This window comes from Lonchura striata, chromosome 1 (assembly GCF_050655825.1).
Source record: "Lonchura striata isolate lonStrDom1 chromosome 1, ASM5065582v1, whole genome shotgun sequence".
Classification (NCBI taxonomy): Eukaryota; Metazoa; Chordata; class Aves; order Passeriformes; family Estrildidae; genus Lonchura; species Lonchura striata.
Window position 1 is genome coordinate 95,325,838 of NC_140703.1, and position 18,112 is coordinate 95,343,949.

Genomic DNA, 18,112 nt, shown 5'->3' on the forward strand with positions numbered 1-18,112 from the left:
CTGGAAATTATCCAGAATTAAGCAGATTTCAAATTATGCTATTATGCACCAAATTATATTAGATGTTTCATATTTTGTCTGTTTTAAAGACTTCTCTCCACATATAGAAACAAGTCTCATTATGCTGTGGGTTCAGGTTCTGAATAGGTAGTTCCTTTCCCTCCTTCCTGCACTCCCAGCACCCTTCTGCTGAGTTCAGTAATAGATAAATACATGTTTTAGGGTTTATTTTCCGATTTTTTCCCTGAAGTTAGGAAGATTTATATTCCAGAATATCTTGTTGTATAAATCAGATAATATGCTAAGAGTTTTGTAAATGAGACAGCTGAAGTCCTTCCATTGTCCAACTAAGTATTCCTACTGTTAATCTTTGGCACTATTTGAATTTTGATAGGCATGAGTATATAGTCATAATGTAAAAGCTTTCAAAAACGACCTCTTTAGAAATAATCTGTATGCTCTGTGTGCAACAGAAATCTATGGCTGACCTGGTGGTACAGACAGAAAACATGTCTGCATGCCAGCTTTCTTTGTTTGTCTGTAATGCTGCCACAGAAGAATCTCAGAATGGCTCAGACTGGAAGTGACCACAATGGGTTATCTGGTCCAACCTTCCTGCTCAAGCAGGGTCATCCCAGAGCACATGGCACAGATCTGCACTCAGATGGCTTTTCAATATCTCCAGTGAAGGAGATTCCACAGCATCTCTGGGCAGCCTGTTGCTGTGCATGGTCACCCATACAGTAAAAAAGTTGTTCCTCCTGTTCAGGTAGAACTTCCTGTGCATTAGGTTCTTCCCATTACCTTTTCCAATATTGCTCAGCACCACTGAGCAGAGCCTGGCTCCACCCTCTTGACACCGTCCCTTTAGATTTTATAGGCTGAGATGAGGTTCCCCTCTCAGTGTCACTTCCCAAGGCTAAACAGGCCCAACTCTCTCAGCCTTTCCTCATAAGAGAGATGCTCCAATCTCTGAATCATCTCTGTAGACCTCCACTGGATTTGTTCCAGGAGCTCCATGTCTCTCTTCTCCTGAGGAACCCAGAGCACTCCTGGTGTGGTCTCACCAGGGCTGAGCAGAGGGGCAGGATCACCTCCCTTGACCTGCTGCCAATGCTCTTCTTTATGCACCCCAGGACACCATCAGCCCACCTGGCCACAGGGACACTGCTGGCCCATGGATAGATGGTTGTCCACCAGGACATCCAGGTCCTTCTCCCCAGAGCTGCTCTCCAGCAGGTCAGCCCCAGGCTGTCCTGGCACAGAGGGTTGTTCTTGCCCAGGTGCAGGACCCTGCCTTTGCTGAATTTCACACAGCTCTTCCCTGCCCATCTCTCCAGCCTCTCGAGGTTCTTCTGGAGGGCTGCCCAGCACTCTGGGGTATCGGCCACTCCTGCCAGCTCTGTGTCTTCAGTGAACCTGCTGGTTCATCTACCCATCATCCAGGTCAACAATATAAACAATACTGGGCCCAGTAATGGACCCTGAGAGTGACTGCTAGAGAGAGGAGGTCTCCAGCTAGACCCAGGCCCTCTGGGACCTGCTGTTCAGCCAGACTTTATCTACAAAATATTTATCAGCTTTTTATCTGGTTTTATTTACAAATAGAGAAAATCTTTTCTAACTAGCTGATAAAACAACATGTCTTAAACTTACTAGCAGGAAAGGAACACAGTATCAAGATTTTCTCAGGGACATATTACCTAATTAGCTTGTTTTCCATGAGAAGTGAAAAACACAATTTCACAAGAATCCACAGACATTCTTAAATATCCATAAAGAAAAAGCTCTCTTGCAGAATGAGTCAGGAATTGTTAAAACATTACCTTAACTCATTTCATTATTCATTTGGATCACCAGATCCAATTTTGCCAAAGTGCATCAATTACATCAAAATGCCACATTAAGGCAACCATGAATCTACAAAACTGAAAATCAGCATACATATCGGAATGGAAGTAAAACGGAGGAAACCTTGAAGAGTTAAGAGTCTTAGGAAGAAATTCACCAGGACTATTTTGATAGTAGAGTTGGAAATAATTATATAGATGAGTGAAGATAAAATCAATAATTAAAAAAAATTATAAGCACTAGTGAGAAATGTTATTAGCTTTCTTCTAATTCCACTCTAGGGGCCAATTATGGCAAAATAATTTCTCCACAGTCGATTCTTTAAAAATACTATCAGAATGAATAAAGTAAACAAATTTCAGATCCTGAAACCAGTCTAAACTAGCATATGGTGTTGTAATTTAGTTAAAACTAGACAAAATTGTAAGTTTTTATGGAAGAGATCAACATTTCTAGAGGTGCATTATCTTACTTAACACCATCCTTAAAATTCTCGCTTTATACCTATTGAATAGTATTTCAAAGTAATTAATTTGCTGGATTCTGGCAACACTTTTTATCTTCTGTTCTTCATACCTTAGAACTTGATCTTTGAAGAGTTTCACAGAATCATCTCCCCTTTGCTTAGATCTAATGATAAAAATTCCTTTTATTTTGCCTAAAACCTGTCACAAGCTTTTTCTTAGTAAATATAAATCAATTATTAAAGATCAAAATCAAGTATTTCCACCATAAAATTTAAACATGGATAACCAGATTCCTCAAAAATGCCAAGAAAAAATGCTTCTTTCAGAGTTAAGCCAAGAAATATAATTTTATCGCTTCATAAATACTCACTGGTGTGATGGAAGTACTGCTAAACTGCCTCACAACAGAACAGGTGAACTGAGTTAGAAACCTTATTCCAGGTTTCTGATGGAGGCTTCATCCCATCTGAGAAGTAGTAATTCTGTCAGTTTCCAACTGGGAAATAAAGTGTGGCCTGGAATGTATCAGACTTATGTAGTCATATAAGTTAATGTTTTTGGTGGATCTTTCAGCAGAAGTTTATTAAAACTGCACCAAACTGGAGATATAATGCTGCTAACTGAGAGCTGCTCAGATGTATTTGAAGTAAATCTGAACCACTAATCACAAATTCATTGCAGTAATCCAACTTGCATCTAGAACTATTCTATGCCTTGATTTACTCCTCCAGTCTAAACAATATGATTAGGCTGGACCAAGAAAAAAACAAAAAACAAAAAACAAAACTGTATGTGAGCTACTTCAACCATGGCTGGAATATCAGTGAAGGACAATCAACCTTATTTCCACTTAGAATAAGCTACTTAGTTTCAAGTTTTGAAAGGGAATGAAGCTGGTTTTGGCCTGATAAAATTTAGTATATCTTGTCAGTACTGCCAATTAATTCTGAGCTGGTTAGCTTTCTATAACCAGCCTCAATGAAGAACTATCCCTTTTCAAGCATAGGTATAATATGTGGTCAGAGGAGACTACTGCAAATTCCTCATTTCTACATAAAGAGCTGTCCTGTTTTAGCTGGGACTTACAATGTTCTCACAGGTAGAAATACTTTCACTGAGAAATATTTTAATAAGGGAAAGGTCACCTCTTCTACCTAGTGATTGCAGTAAAAGGAAACTACAAGGTAGACAACCTACAAACAGTTTTGACTTTCATTATTTGAAGATCCTATGATATCTAAAAATTATAGGCTTATATTAACAAAAGAAGTACACAACACCCTATTCTGAAAGAATATAAGATATCAAATTGTAAAATTACACACTGAAAAATTATTTAAAATAATTTTATTATTTTTAATATATCAATTATAAATTTTTTTCTTAATAATTACTGTAATTAGAAATGCCTGAGCTGGATTGTTGCCTGCCACAGACATACACTGAGATAAGCCTCTGTTCCATAAATCCCAGGAATGAATGAGGAAGAACTGTGACCTCATGCCCTCCCTGATTATATAGAAAGTATGTCAAATTAGGCCATGGACTGGAAAATTGCCCTAGCTTACTGCCACAAACAGACAAGTAAAATCATTCCTTGTTACTTCAGCAGGAAGTGAGACACTCTGATGGTGTATATCTAATGATGGACAGATTTTAGATGCAGAAACCTGTTACTGAGGCATGGTACCTTTTTCTCCTAACTACACCCATAGAAGAGATTTGTCACTAATTAGTCTATGAATAGGAAAAAAAACAAGCTTGTGAAGTCCTCAAACTCTAAAAGAGTTTGATATAAAGATATATGATATATAGATATATGATATAAAGAAAACATACTTATGAAAGCTCTGCATCTGCCATTAGTAGATTACCATTTACCAATAATTCCAAGCCACTTGTGTTTCATGTTCTTAAGAAAGCTGAGCTGAGCATATGAGCTGTTGAACTTTGATTAAGTCACAGGCATATGATCATCTAATTAGGTCTACTGATTTAGTCTGTTGCTTTGATTCCACTGAGATTTTGGGTTTTTTGTTCTTTAATTTGTTTCTTGACTGCTCCACTGATGCACATTAATTAGCATTCATTTTTCCAAGAAGCCATGTTGGAGAGCAACTGCATCGAATTTAGAAGATGCCAACTTAGAGAACATTCTTAGAACATTTAAGTAAGTTAAGTTTAAACATTAATTTGAAGGCTTTTGAATAAAATTCTGGTTCTAATACCCTGTGCTAAGGTCACTGTTTTGGGAAGAAAGAACAAGTATGTTCTGCATTAAAAAAACTCCAAGCAGCATTTTGCATGTTGAAAGACTTAGCTCATTCTGTATTGTCAAGTCCAAAAAGGCTATTAATTGTAACCACTAATCTAGATTACCACATAAAGTACCATGGCCCCCTATATAAGCAAACAAATAAACAAATATGTTACAGTAGAAACAGCTAGAAAGAATGGCCAGTGCTTTAAAGATACAAACATCACTGTTACGTTATTACAAAATTATTTAAAACTTTATCAGTGTGCATTAAATTGCACCATTTAAAGCACTTATGATTCTTTTACAGTTCTGAATTTGAACAGATAATGGAACAACTAATAGTTTCCAATGGCACTCCTACCTGCCACTCTCATCTTGATTTTGAAGGTAGCAGTTGATTGTGTTGACTAAAAAGCTAAATAAACGACCATATAGAGATTTTGCCAAGAGATCCCGGTAAAAATCTGCAATCTCTATAGTGTGCCTCCGAACAATTGTGTCTCCTAAGAGAAAAAGCAGAAAATGGAGATGAAAGTGTGCCGTAAACTTTGTCTTAAGTAATTTTAGTTACAGTAAATTTAGCTACAGTTACTTCTCCTTTGCCAAACATTTGCATGGTGTTAGCTTTTTTTCTAAAGCCTCCATTGCAAGATGAGTAGACAGTCAACATTCAAAAGATTTTATGATTGGAAATACACGCCTTTATACTTTGTTCAAAAGAAATGTGTATGAGTACTACACAGAACTAATATTTTACTGAAAATATTATTTTCAGACTTCTTCCCTAAGACAGTCCTGTTGATTACAGTTCTGACTAATATTCTTTATTAATATCCAATCTGTTATCTTTACACATTTTTGTAACATTAATCAAGTTAGAAGCCCCATCAGCATCACAGTGTGAAACTGCTTTGTTCCATATTACAAAGGCATTTCTAATTTAGTGGCCCAGTCTGATTTACTGCATGGCAGATAAGCCTACATATTCCTCAGAGGGAATATTTACAGGACTATAGAAGAAATAAGAAATAAAAAATTTGACAGCTTTTAATTTTTTTTTTAAATCAGAAGGCTCAAATTGTCACCAGGTCTGATCTATAAGAATGTAAGCTTGGAGCAGATTACCTTTAAAATACTGAACAGTCTGATCTATAAGAATGTAAGCTTGGAGCAGATTACCTTTAAAATACTGAACATCAGTTGTTAAGGCTGAAGCAAGCTCATCTGGTGAAACCTGCAGCATCCCTGCCACTGAAAGGAAAAGAAAATGTGAAGACTGATTTATACTATACCTGCATATTTCATTTTTTACAGATTTTCTTCTGTAGATTTCTTTTTGAATAGTGAAAGAATCCAAACATTAAAGACAAGGGTGCTGCCACAGGAGTAATCACAATTAACTAACAAATAAAATCAGATTACTATAATCAGTACTTTGTGAAGTATAAATGTATCTGTGCATTACATTACAGATTTCTTTCCCCTTCAAAGACTACTCAGGACTTTCCCCAGAGCTGGGCAGACTGTCTGTGGTATTAGAGTGAAGGTATACTACTCTTTGACATTCTGTATCCATAAGCCACTTGGAGGAGATCTGTTAGTGACCAAGAGGGCAAATTTCACAGCACAGAAACAAGAGTCCCTTTTAAGAGATAGATTTTGAATGTGAGGGATTCAATTCAAGGCAAACTGTTCAGCTGTTGACAAGCAGTGCGAAAGCATTTCAAAACAAGACTGCACAAAGTGCACTGTACAATTTCTTTTGGCAAACAATAACATTAAATATGACATTTAATTAGCTAATTTGCAATACTGGCACTTTATTTCATCCCATAAAAATCTGTAATTTATAAAACATCCAAATGAATTGGATACTGCCTACTGCCTTCCCACGGTTATGAATTTTCAGAAGTCTTTTTTTTTTTTTTTGTCTCCCTGGAATTGTGTTTCCATCTGTCGGTGGAACAGTGCAACTTCCCTGCTGAGGGAGCAAGCAGGGGATGCTCCAAGGTCGTGTCCTACTGACCTTGCTCCAGCAGCTGCAGGTCTGACACGAACGCTGTCTCAGCATCTGTCAGGGACGTAAAGCGAATGTCTCCGAGATGCAGAATTGCTGAGAGAATCACAAACAGGTTCTCCACCTCCTGCACACATTTTTTTCAGAATTAAAGATAAAGGAAAGAGCTGTTGGAAACACCAGTGCAAGGCAATGCTTTATAAAAATATAAATTCTGTTAGTTTGTGTCATCAGCATTTGATAAGTTGAAAAGTATTCACATGTGAATTATTAACAGAAAATTTGAAATCAAACTGGAACCTAGCTAGGACATGAACTAACAAAATTACTTTTTATTTCCTTGTTTTGATGTCACATTAACCACCAGGTTAAGAAAGTTTTTCCCAGTGTGATAAAAATACTGATACATCTTTAATAGATGCATTGTTTCTCCAAGAAATAAAACTTATCTTGTCCATAGAGAATTTCCATTCAGACAATTTATGTATCTGGGAACAGCCAGGACATTTTTTGCCTCAAAAATATCAAAGTGTCTAGTTCTATAGGTTCTTGGTATGAAAAGCTGTAATTAAGATCTGAAAGAAAGAAAAGCAACTTTCCTTACCCTCACACTTTCCCTCTGGAATTGCATACTCTTCTGAGATGTGTCAAATTGTGAAGCATTTATCTTTAGGGACAGCATCTTTCTGGCCTCCTTTTTATCACAGCAAGAAGAAAACTAACTTTCTTTGACTGTTTTTGTTGGTTAATTAAGTATTAATTTAATTAAGTATTAATTTAAAGTATTTTTAAATTCAAGGAAAAATATGATTCATGGAATATGAACCTTGAATCCTAAAATATGGAAAGCATTGTGTGTTTTTGGAAGATTTTTTTTTTGGAAGGTCAGTTATATAACAATGGAGCTTCTTAAAATGGTAAAACAGGAAACCTGATATCCACTATGACATTACAGGGCATTATGTGCAGCAAAATAATTGATAATTCTTGAAATACTTTTGAAAAATAATATTTAGAACCTGAATCTTCTGAAACTGCAGAAGTGACATTGAGAAAATTTCACTTATCAGAATTTGCAGAGTAAGATTATACATACACTACTAATTAAATCTAATTAAATACTTAGCTAACACACCCTTTTTTTTTCTCAAGTTTTCTTCTTCATTTCTTCATGTTCCTTTCCCTGATAAATATGTCAATCATCAAAGGACATTAGAAAAGCTTACAGTCTTTCTGGGGTAGATTATAGCACCTCCAGTGCTGTTTAAGCATGTTTGCTTCTCTAAACTACACTTTAAGACAAGAATGTCAATCTCTTACTGTATGAGAGAGGTGTCAATAGGGCAACAGTGTATTTTAGTATTACATGGTACCAAAGCTGAAAATTCAAAAAATCCAATATATACAAAGTCTAAACAAGATAACACTCAAAATAGAAGTTATGCTAATATAGCATTCAAACTGACATTCACTGCTATTCTCTGCTTCTTGGGATGGTATCTCAGGCAAGGTGAAATGGCACTCCTTGCTTGTAGGTTAACTCTTTCAGAACTGGTTTGGGGATTACTGTGCAGTACTGAATGACAGTGGACTGGGATAGCTTTTGATTCTGGTGACTTTGGTAAAGTCTCAGGTATATTTCACATTCCAGAGTCTCAAACACTTTATCACTGTGTAATATGCATGTTTCCCCACCTTTAAAACAGTAGTTGGTTTTAATAAACACTAACATTCTTTGGAAGATAGCAGTAATGACTGCTAAGGAATTTTTATGTAGTTCTTCAAAAGGATTATCTACTGTATCATTAAATGGCTATGTAGTCAAAGAATGATACATACAGACCTCTCCCTGCACCTCAGAAGTAATGGGTAGAAATTTTAGGAATGTGTTTTATCTTCATATTGCCATCTAACATTCAACACAGGAGATCAGCCTGCAGTACTTGAGAGTTTCACAGATTTCTTGTCCCCTAAATATTATTCTAATGCTGCCTGACTACAGAGCAGCTTTCAAGATGTTGACACTTTTCTGAAGGGTAACTTATTTTCAAGAATTCTGCGTGAAGTACTGGACTCAAAAGAAAACTGTATATGAAGCATTCTCAGACAGTTACTGCAAGCTTACAAATCATGATCTATTTAGCATTCAATTATTTACTTACGGGCTGAACCCCTTCCTCAACAGAACAGAAACATTAATGAAAGAACAAGAGAGATCCACGAAACTGTGAACACTGGGTTTAATCCAAAAGTTTCTGGACTTATGTTATTGAAATCTCATAGTACAGAGCTTTAGCCACTAAAAGTGAGGAATAATATTGTCAAATATAGTAATCTGTGTTCAATTTTGTATATGGCCTCATGAACATTAATTAAAATAAACCCTACTCCCCTACTCTTCGTTACATTGAAAGGTGACAATTTTTACTGCTTTAACATGCCAAACAGCTCCATGATGTACCACTACCACCACAGAAGTCTATCTCCCACTTAAATTACAGCTTTAGCAGATTAACAAAGTTTTGCTGATAGCCCTTGATCCTTTTTTTATTACAACTGCTGCCCATCTGTCATTTTTGATGATGTTTTAACGTATATTTACATTAACCTTTTGTCTCCTTCTTTCTAATTATATTGTACAGGAGCAAGTTCTTACCTCCTAAAACTACTGTTGCTTATGTATTTCTCTTGCAGAAGTGTTCCAGCTACAGAGTGCTAGGTAGCATACACATACTTAAGAAATATGGGGAGTTTGTTAAGCATTGTAGTATCTTGAAGGGATGCACAGCTTACATGAATTCTTATATTTATCCTTCTATTTCTTCTTATTTCTTTCACACCTCTGTCCCCTAGAACCTCTTCTTGATTAATTTTCCAAATTATCTTCTTCATTAATTTCATAGAATTAAAGACAAACAGCAAGTCTATCCTCTTGTTACTTTTGGGGAATTAAGCCAGCTCTTTCAAGTTACCTGACTCTAATTTTCTTTCCTAAATAGGTATTTACTTATTTTCAGGTGCTGTTAGCATATGTGTGTTTCATAAAATTAAAAAGGATGGGGAGATAATCAGGAAGAGGAAAAAATTTCCGTGACTTTTATGAGGTGTCATATGGGATTTGATTGCTTCTTTTTATCTATGTAATTTAATTGTTCAGAGTAGTATACCTTGAAGCTGTTTTGTGAATCTTTAGGAGTGAGAAAGATTTACATTGTTGGTTCTGTGTCTAATTAAAAGTGATTACAGTAATTTCCCTGGAGTGAACTAGTGCTGTATTTGTTTCAATGTCTTAACTAACATGGGGAAAAAAAAAAGACAGAAAGGTGCTTCTCTTACCCACAAAAGGTTATCTGCGAGAGTTACTTATGGCCTGCTTTCAGCTAATATGATTACTTAGCCACATATAACATAACCTCATGTAACTTACCAGGCTGTTGAATCCCAGAGCACCTAGAGCTTGTTTCAGTATGGTGAATTTCTCCCTGTTTTGAGGATTGGCTGCTAACATCGCCTCTTCTGATACAGTCTGGCTTAGATACCTGCAAAGAGGGAAAACAGAATATCTGGTATTTACAAGGCTGGTGCATGATCAAGCTTTTGAAGTTAAAGTTCAGCTTTACATTTCTAACCAGAGGTTTACTGCAGATTTTTCTCAGCCTTTGGAGGGAGCAGTACCAGTGACAGAACATGCTGTATTTCTTTCTTAAACTTTTGCTTAAGACTCCCCACAGCCCTAACTTTAGTCCTACATGGCAGCTGAAATTTCAAACTGGGTTTATACCATTGCCAGTTTTGCCACTCTTGCACTACCAGAGATTCCCCTTCAGAAGGTAGATTTGAAGAAAACTTCTGATAGCTCTGACTGCTCCAAATTCCCCTCTTGCTGATGAGGGAATAGATCAGCCCTTAACTACCACAATGATCATTCCTTCCCCCAGCAGCTGAATGGGTGATGGGTGTACTCAACATCTCTCAAAATGAAGCAGTAACGAAGTACATAGAGTAGTAAGTGTACAGCCCTTAAGGTGTACAGCCTTGCACACTGCAAAGCAAAAGGCAATTTTATGTACCTTCCTAAAAACAATTAGCAGAGATTAACAGAGATAACAGATTATCAGAGAGAGAGACTAGTGCAGCAGCTAACTCGGGAAAAAGAAAATGTAATCAACATAAAGAGTAATAACACAAAATAGATTAATCACAAACTGTAACAAAATAGATAATTGAAAAGTGCAGCAATCTAGTATTTACAACCATTTATTTTGACCCTCGAAGTAAGTCCATATTTTTAAAAGTATTCAGGTATCTTATGGAGCTGAAATCACTAAGAGTGAGGTGTCTGAATATCTTACAGGATCTGACTTCTAATAACATGATGCTGAATATGTAAGATATTTTCTTTTCTTGTTTTCATCAAATGAGCATAATCATTAAAATACACATTCATCACAAAATCTGCAATCTTCACAAATGTCACTTAAATAAACAACTCTCCACACCTTTGTCCAAATAACATCATCACTGCACCAAGAAAGGTAGACAATTTACACACATTTCAGCCCTCACCCTTCATCACAATTACAACAAAAATTCCCCACAAGTATTCTGCTCTCTACTGATGTTCAGTCCACGATCTGTCACTTAAATATGGGAAACAATACTGGTTTAATTTTTGACAATTCTTGTTTGCAATCATGTTCTCATACCACTATAGAGGAGACATAGTTCCAAAATAAACTATTACCGCAGAAGGTCTGGAAGCACTCTAGTAGGGTGGTAGCTCTTATAAGGATGCCCTTTTACATGAATGCATGTAGGAAGAATTATTTAGTATTTGCACTTTTATAACAGATGAGGTTTAAGTAGTACCCACAATGAAACATAAAGTGCATTTTTAGTGAATCCATATCAGATTTACCAGTGTGGATTCCCTTTGCAGTGATAATGGCATAATTTACCCCAGCAAGTGGGCAGAAGAAAAATGATGGGGTTAAAAATGTGTGCCTAGGAGCATAAGTACCTTTTACACCCACAGGAGGACTAACTCAGCAGTCATCTCAAGTATGAACAAGCCTCTCATATCAGTGGATAAAGCTGGTGGCTCACAAGCCATTGAGAACGTGTGTCTGTGAGCATCACTGCCAGGACTCAGCACTGGTTCCTCAAGGTTACTAAAACATTCATTTTGTCAGACTGAGATAGGTAGAAATGATAAAATTGCTGTCAAATCAACTATAGCAGATGATACATAGTCAGATTTATGATTTTTTTGGGTTTTTCCTTTTTTTTTTTTTTTTTTTTTTTTTTTTTTTTCCTGGGGATTTTTACATTGCCTGTAGGATCAAAAGCAGCCTAGAATACATTTAATACTGAATCTGGCATAGAACCTTCTGGTGTAAAGGTTAATCCGTCAGAAAACTTTCCACTCTTCTGAACTGCTGCATGAGTTTATGCCAGTAACATGTTATGCATCATAAGTGGTGGCACTTTTGCTCCATAATTCAGAGATTTACAGCAGCAGCCACTCTGCTGTCAAAACATTCTATTGTTGAATGCTGTAGGAGTTGGAAGCATATGGCCATTTCTGCAAAAAACCCTTCCTCCTCAATGGTTTTCTCCCTAAATAACTCTTTGTCTCTCTCTATACTGAACAGGAGTAGTCTTTCCTGATGTGTGAAGAGAACACTCCACACTTCTTTTTAAGCCACCCCATTTAACCAGCACTTTTTTAGCACAGCTGAAGTGCTGGTGGGTACTGCTGTTGCAGAAAGCTGTGTGAATACTACCAACCCCTCTGAAAGCAAGCTGCAGCCCAGCAAAGTGGTGCAGAGCCCTCACTCCCTGAGAGACAAGGGCTGAGCTGCAACCACACGTGCCAGTTCTTGCCTTCAGCACAGTGCTTGCTGATTCAGCAGGGGGCAAAGTGGGTACCTGCCAAACCAGGTGCCTGTGGCTCTACAAACCATCCATAAACTGCAGCAGCTGCTGGGACTTGCCTGTTGGAATAGCATCTGACTTTCCCAGCTATACGCGTCCTGAAGACTTTTAATCAGCAGATGTGCTGGTGCTCTTGGGAAGGGATATAGTTGGACATTTTCTAAGGTGCACTTCAATTTAGTTTCCCCAGTCTAAAAGCACTCAAATTATTTTATAACATTTCATGAGGCCCACTCATTTTCCAAACTATTTAAGGACTAATGAAATATGAAACATTGCTTTGAAGATTTGCACATTTGACTGTTATACATTTATAATACAGAGTATACTCATATTAAGGACAGATCAATCATATGGAATACTTGGAACTGCTGATGGGTATCATATAACCCTCACAAAATGTAGGAAATATACAATGTAACATAATATTTTCTAACCATACAAGGAAATATATTTTCCTATTTATTAAGTTCATTCTGCCTCAGAAACTTAGTAACATTTAGATAGACTTTTAGTTTTCTTTTAAAACAGTTCCCTAGCAGCTCGTTCTTTCCACCTTAAAGATGTTGAGGACTACAAGGGTTTGAGACATCATTTGTCTCAATATTACTACTGTCACCTATTTATGCTTAAGAACTAGAGTCCAGAACAAATCTTAAATTATCCCCTCTTCTACAAAATTAAGGCAAGACGAAAGAGATGTGTCACAGTGCAAAAGTCCTAATAATAATAAACATTTCTTGGTTGAAGATACATAATTTTTACATAAAATATAAACTTTTTTCTAGGATGAGTAGCTTTCATCATATTTATAGTGTATTTTTGTCTTTTGACATTCAAGTGGCCTGGGCAGACTGGCATTGCTAGTGATGAAGAGGAACTAAACTGCTTAAAATTTAGATTTTCAATCTACATGGAGATTTTATTTATTATTTTTACTTTGATTTTTACTATTGTGAACTATACCCATGAACACCTACAATATTATTTGAGTGTGTGCAATGTTCCTATAAATTTCCAACAAAATAGTCTGTGTTCAAATGTAAACCAGATCTCGTGACTCCTGAGTGTTGCTAATAATTTTAGTAAAAGAGGTACTACTGCTATACAATCCAGAGCTGATGTTCCATAATATCTGATGCACTCAGGCTGTGCACCGGTTTCATGCTTACTTAGTGCAATTTTACTTAGCCTTACTGGCATATCTATGTGGGCAAATCATTCTGTAAATGCACAGGCAAATTAATTTACTGTAGCTTTAGAAAAAGATTCTCAGATTTTGGATGAAGTTGAGCCTCTTAAATGAAGGTAGCTACCCAGACAAGTGATGTTTTTATCTCTCTCAGAACTGACAAACCAAAGAGTTTCTGCAGTTCTGGTAATTAATCCCTTTTCGCTGACTGTAACTACTTGTTTAAATGGTGCAATATTATGTCAGCAATATCATGCTGATATTGGCATCGGACTAGTACTTTTAACAGACAGTTTATCAGCACACAAAAAAGTTCTAAACATATGGTTGGTGATTTTTATTTCAGAAAAGAAGAAACTCACTGATTCACAAAACTTTTTTTTTTTTAAAGAAGATCAACTAATTGAATTGCAGTATAGTCACTTTCAGTAAAGCACAATGGTACACTTGATTTTTCATGAGAAACTAGACATTTAGTGAGAAATAATTGACTATAGAATCTTTCTTCCTGATTTTTTCCCTAAAAGTTCTAATTTGCAGCAACGTAGCAATCTAATCTATTCTAGTCTATACAAGGAAAAAAAATAGTATTTAGAAGATAAAGTCAATGGTGGTAATTTTTTAGATTATTGTTAATCATAATATGCAATTTTTGAACTATCATTAAAATGACACCATAGATCATATTTTCAGGTAAGAGTATGACTAGTACAACCAAGAGTATAAAAAAGTACTTTTCATGGCATTCAGTTCTTAAATATTATCGACCCATATAATTCCATAATTACTTTACCTGTTTACCTTATCTTTCTCCTTAAAATGGTTGCACATAATCACAATTATTCGACTTATATATTTGGTACACAGATCTCAAATAATAAGAAGAAATATGTATGTTACCTTATCTGAGCAATACTGAACTTTTGTGACATAAGCATTTTTCAAAATTTTCTACATAAACCTACCAGTTAAATACTTTGTTCAAATAATTAATCCTCTGCTTAGATGACTGAGCAAATAATGAGACTAAAGCTACAACTAGCTAAGACAAGCAAAGACTAAAAACAAAATTTTTGAGTATTAGTTTGCTGCTGACAGAAACTCAGCAAAATAATACCTGATTTACATTAATTTATTTTCTTTTGAAGTGTAACCCAAGTGCATATAGTAACAAAGTGATCTACCTCATTCAACATAAACAATTCATGTAATTTCTGTTTATGCTTAGAACTGCTACATTTATTTAAAATCTGTGAAAAAACAAAAATACATCTGATAATAAACATTGATATTTCACTAACAAAATAAATTAAACATTACCAAAACACTATCCTAATCACTTTGCATTTGTAGAATCTGGCATCTGAAATGTTCACCTATTCTGTAGGAGCAGCCATTTTATGCCACACACAATATTACATATTGCTCTGTAGGATAAAGAAATATCTACTTCACTGCAGTGGTTCCAGTCATATCTGGCAGGGAAACTGTCTGAAAGAGATTCATGGGTTGCAACCAATTCACCAGAAATTCCCTTTTGTCTGGACTGTTAGAATTTGGTTTCAATTGAAGATGAACTGTAGATTTGTCAGATGGACATTGCCTTTCTGAGGTCTCTCCTGAAGTAAAAACATCTTTTCATTAATAATTAAAAGAACTCTTGGTAGGGTAAAATCATTAAGTGGTTCTAAGTCACTGTAAAATTTTAAATTTTAAATCCCTACGATTTAAAAAGGTAGTTGGGATTGTTTTTAAGCTAGCATCTAGCTGCTTCCCACTTGACTCCTTTTCTGGTGGAGAGTGAGTGCTGACACACCTCCATTTTGTTGTACAGCTTTTTGGGCTATACCAGGTTTGGCATAAAGGAAACAGTACAAAATCAGTACAAAAAAAGTCTTGAAACTATTATAGATGAGAGTGAAGTAAATGCTGCTTGTGGTAATAAGGATTTCAGCAACCACAGTCAAGATCTTCAGTAAAAAAATCCCTCAGGTTACAGGCAAAAATCTTCATTTTTCTAATTGTTTATACTCAGAACAATCTGTGCTCAGATTAGCAAGAGACAATATATCTTTAATACCAAAAAACCCCAGAAAAACAACCCAACCAAAACCAAACAACCAAAACCACACAGAAAAGCAAGGAAGTGTAGTAGTTAAAAAAGCACTGTATTTTTATTTTATGAGGAGGAAAATTTCTTCTGATCTTGAAAACAAATATTTTGACAAGTTCTAAATCATCTTTCTTTTTTAAAATTTTAGAAAACTTAAATTTTATAGAAATCAACCTTACATTTAAGAAAAAATGATACGACCAATTTATCATCAGAAAATTTCCAGACACTTTAATTATATTTTATGAGCTAGAAACCAAATAAAATATCTTTTAAGATATATATATATATATATATATATATATATATATATATATATCCTCAAAATACCTGGATATTTTTTTTTTTTTTAAGACTGGGGGCACAGAACAAACTAGTGGAATTGGTGAAAATATCCAGTGAAAGCTGGATCAAAATAATTGTCAGGACACATGCTATGACCACCACATCTCCAAGTAAATACAGTTTAGCTTGATTTTGTATCTAGACAGTAAATGATATGTACCTTCCACATGAAATTATGATTTATTAATAGGGCTACCAGGATGGCTGAATAAGAATTCTTTCTTGCATATAATCACTCAGGGAGGATAAGATTTTTATTCCACTGGGCTTCTGGGTAGAGGTGTACAGTAAATTAACTCAGAATTAACTTAGACTTTAGTTCTTATGCTTTTTCACATATGAAGTGAAAAAAAAGATAAGGCTGGAAGTCACAACAAAAACTTTGCTTACTCTAAACACCATCCTGAGGTAGAAAATAACAAGTTTCAAGATCTGGGAATGATAAAATCATGGTCCTGATAAGAACTGGGAACATGAATGTGAACTTGGATGAAACCGCCCTGGCATTAGGTCACAAATCAGTTATATTTTCTTTCTTTTGTGCTGCTGAGGCAATAGATTTTCAAAGGACCTCTCTGTTTGCACAGTAGATCCTGTCTTGATAAAAAGGCTTGTACCATTGTATACCAGATCTCTAGAGGCCTTTTCTTAATCAAGAGCAAAGGAAAATATTATTTTTCTCTGTTTATATTTCTTCAGTTGGTAAAAGAAAAAAACTGGAAAAAAAAAAAAAAAAAGCATGAGAAGCACTGAATGTCCTAATCTGTTCTTTTTTGAGACTCTCGGCCAACTGGCTCCTGTGAAGAATTAAAACTTCTATGATGTGCTTTCTTTTGCTGATCCACTTGTCCACTTGTAATTTCTCTGCTATTAGTAGGATACCTCTATAACTTATCCAGAGAGAAATAGAATAGTATCAACTCCTACTCTGGCACAGTTGAACACAAAATACAGTATATTTTGTTTGCTAAAAGGAGGCAAAAAATATTGCGTAAAGAATTTACATGGAAGGAGCAAAGAATAAATACTCAAGATAAACTGATCACTAAATACAGGACTCTCTGTCAATACTTTGCTCCATACAGGACTCAATTAGGCAGTGCAAGCCTCTGCAGATCATGTTGTGAATCAGAAAATCTAGATTTTTTTCTATAAAGCTCTTATTTATTTTACAAAAATAGCATACAAATAAAAGTCATAATATTCTTTTACAAATTTAAAATATTAAAAAATAAAAATCTTAAAACTGAGATCCTGATGCTTAATATTCATTTATCAAAGCCAGAAGATTTTTGTTCCAACTTTTAGGACAAAAACCCCATGTTTTGGTTTTTTTTTCTGTTGTTTGTTTTGGTTTGGTTTTTTTTTTGTTTGTTTGCTTGGGGTGTTTTGCATTTTTTTGGTTTTTTTTATATCACGCTGTAAGCCTATGGAAACCTCTCATGCAATAGTTCTCCAAAAACATTATGTGTTGTTTGGTTAAAGAAATTTAGAAGGGATGATTGAAACTAGGCACTTTCAAAACATCTTCTTCATCCTGGATATGATTTCCTGTATATATCTCCCCTCACACAGACGTGTCCAAATTCTTTCTAATCATGATGATAAGTAGGATATAGAAGTGACTTGTCACTTGCTATGCATGAGCCTCTCCATAAATCATAAGGCAACTGCTAGGAAATATTGTGCCCATAGCTCAGAGAAGAGCACATCAGTCAGATGGAATGGATTCAGGAATACTGACTGGAAACATTCATTTTATTCTGATGCTATAAAGGTTTTTCTTACAGCTTGACCTTAATTAAAATGTGCCATTAAAAAGAATACACAAGTGTGCTCTCAGTGCCAACTGCTATAAAATCTTGTTCCAAAAACAGACACAGACCATGCCCATCATGACATCATATATAGTGATTTTATGCCACTGGAA

At 35.5% G+C, this 18,112-nt stretch overlaps 1 protein-coding gene across 7 annotated transcripts in view; it reads right to left on the reverse strand.

The window, feature by feature from the left end:
* Positions 1-18,112, reverse strand: part of MYO16 (myosin XVI) — a 356,937-nt gene that overhangs the window by 116,064 nt on the left and 222,761 nt on the right. For all 7 annotated transcript variants that reach the window (XM_031503852.3, XM_021545590.4, XM_021545595.4 and 4 more), the window contains exons 17-20: positions 10,023-10,134; positions 6,605-6,722; positions 5,758-5,829; positions 4,940-5,081 (exon numbers count right to left, since the gene is read on the reverse strand). In XM_031503852.3, coding sequence (XP_031359712.3) covers positions 4,940-5,081; positions 5,758-5,829; positions 6,605-6,722; positions 10,023-10,134 — 444 coding nt within the window. The remainder of the gene's footprint in view (positions 1-4,939; positions 5,082-5,757; positions 5,830-6,604; positions 6,723-10,022; positions 10,135-18,112) is intronic.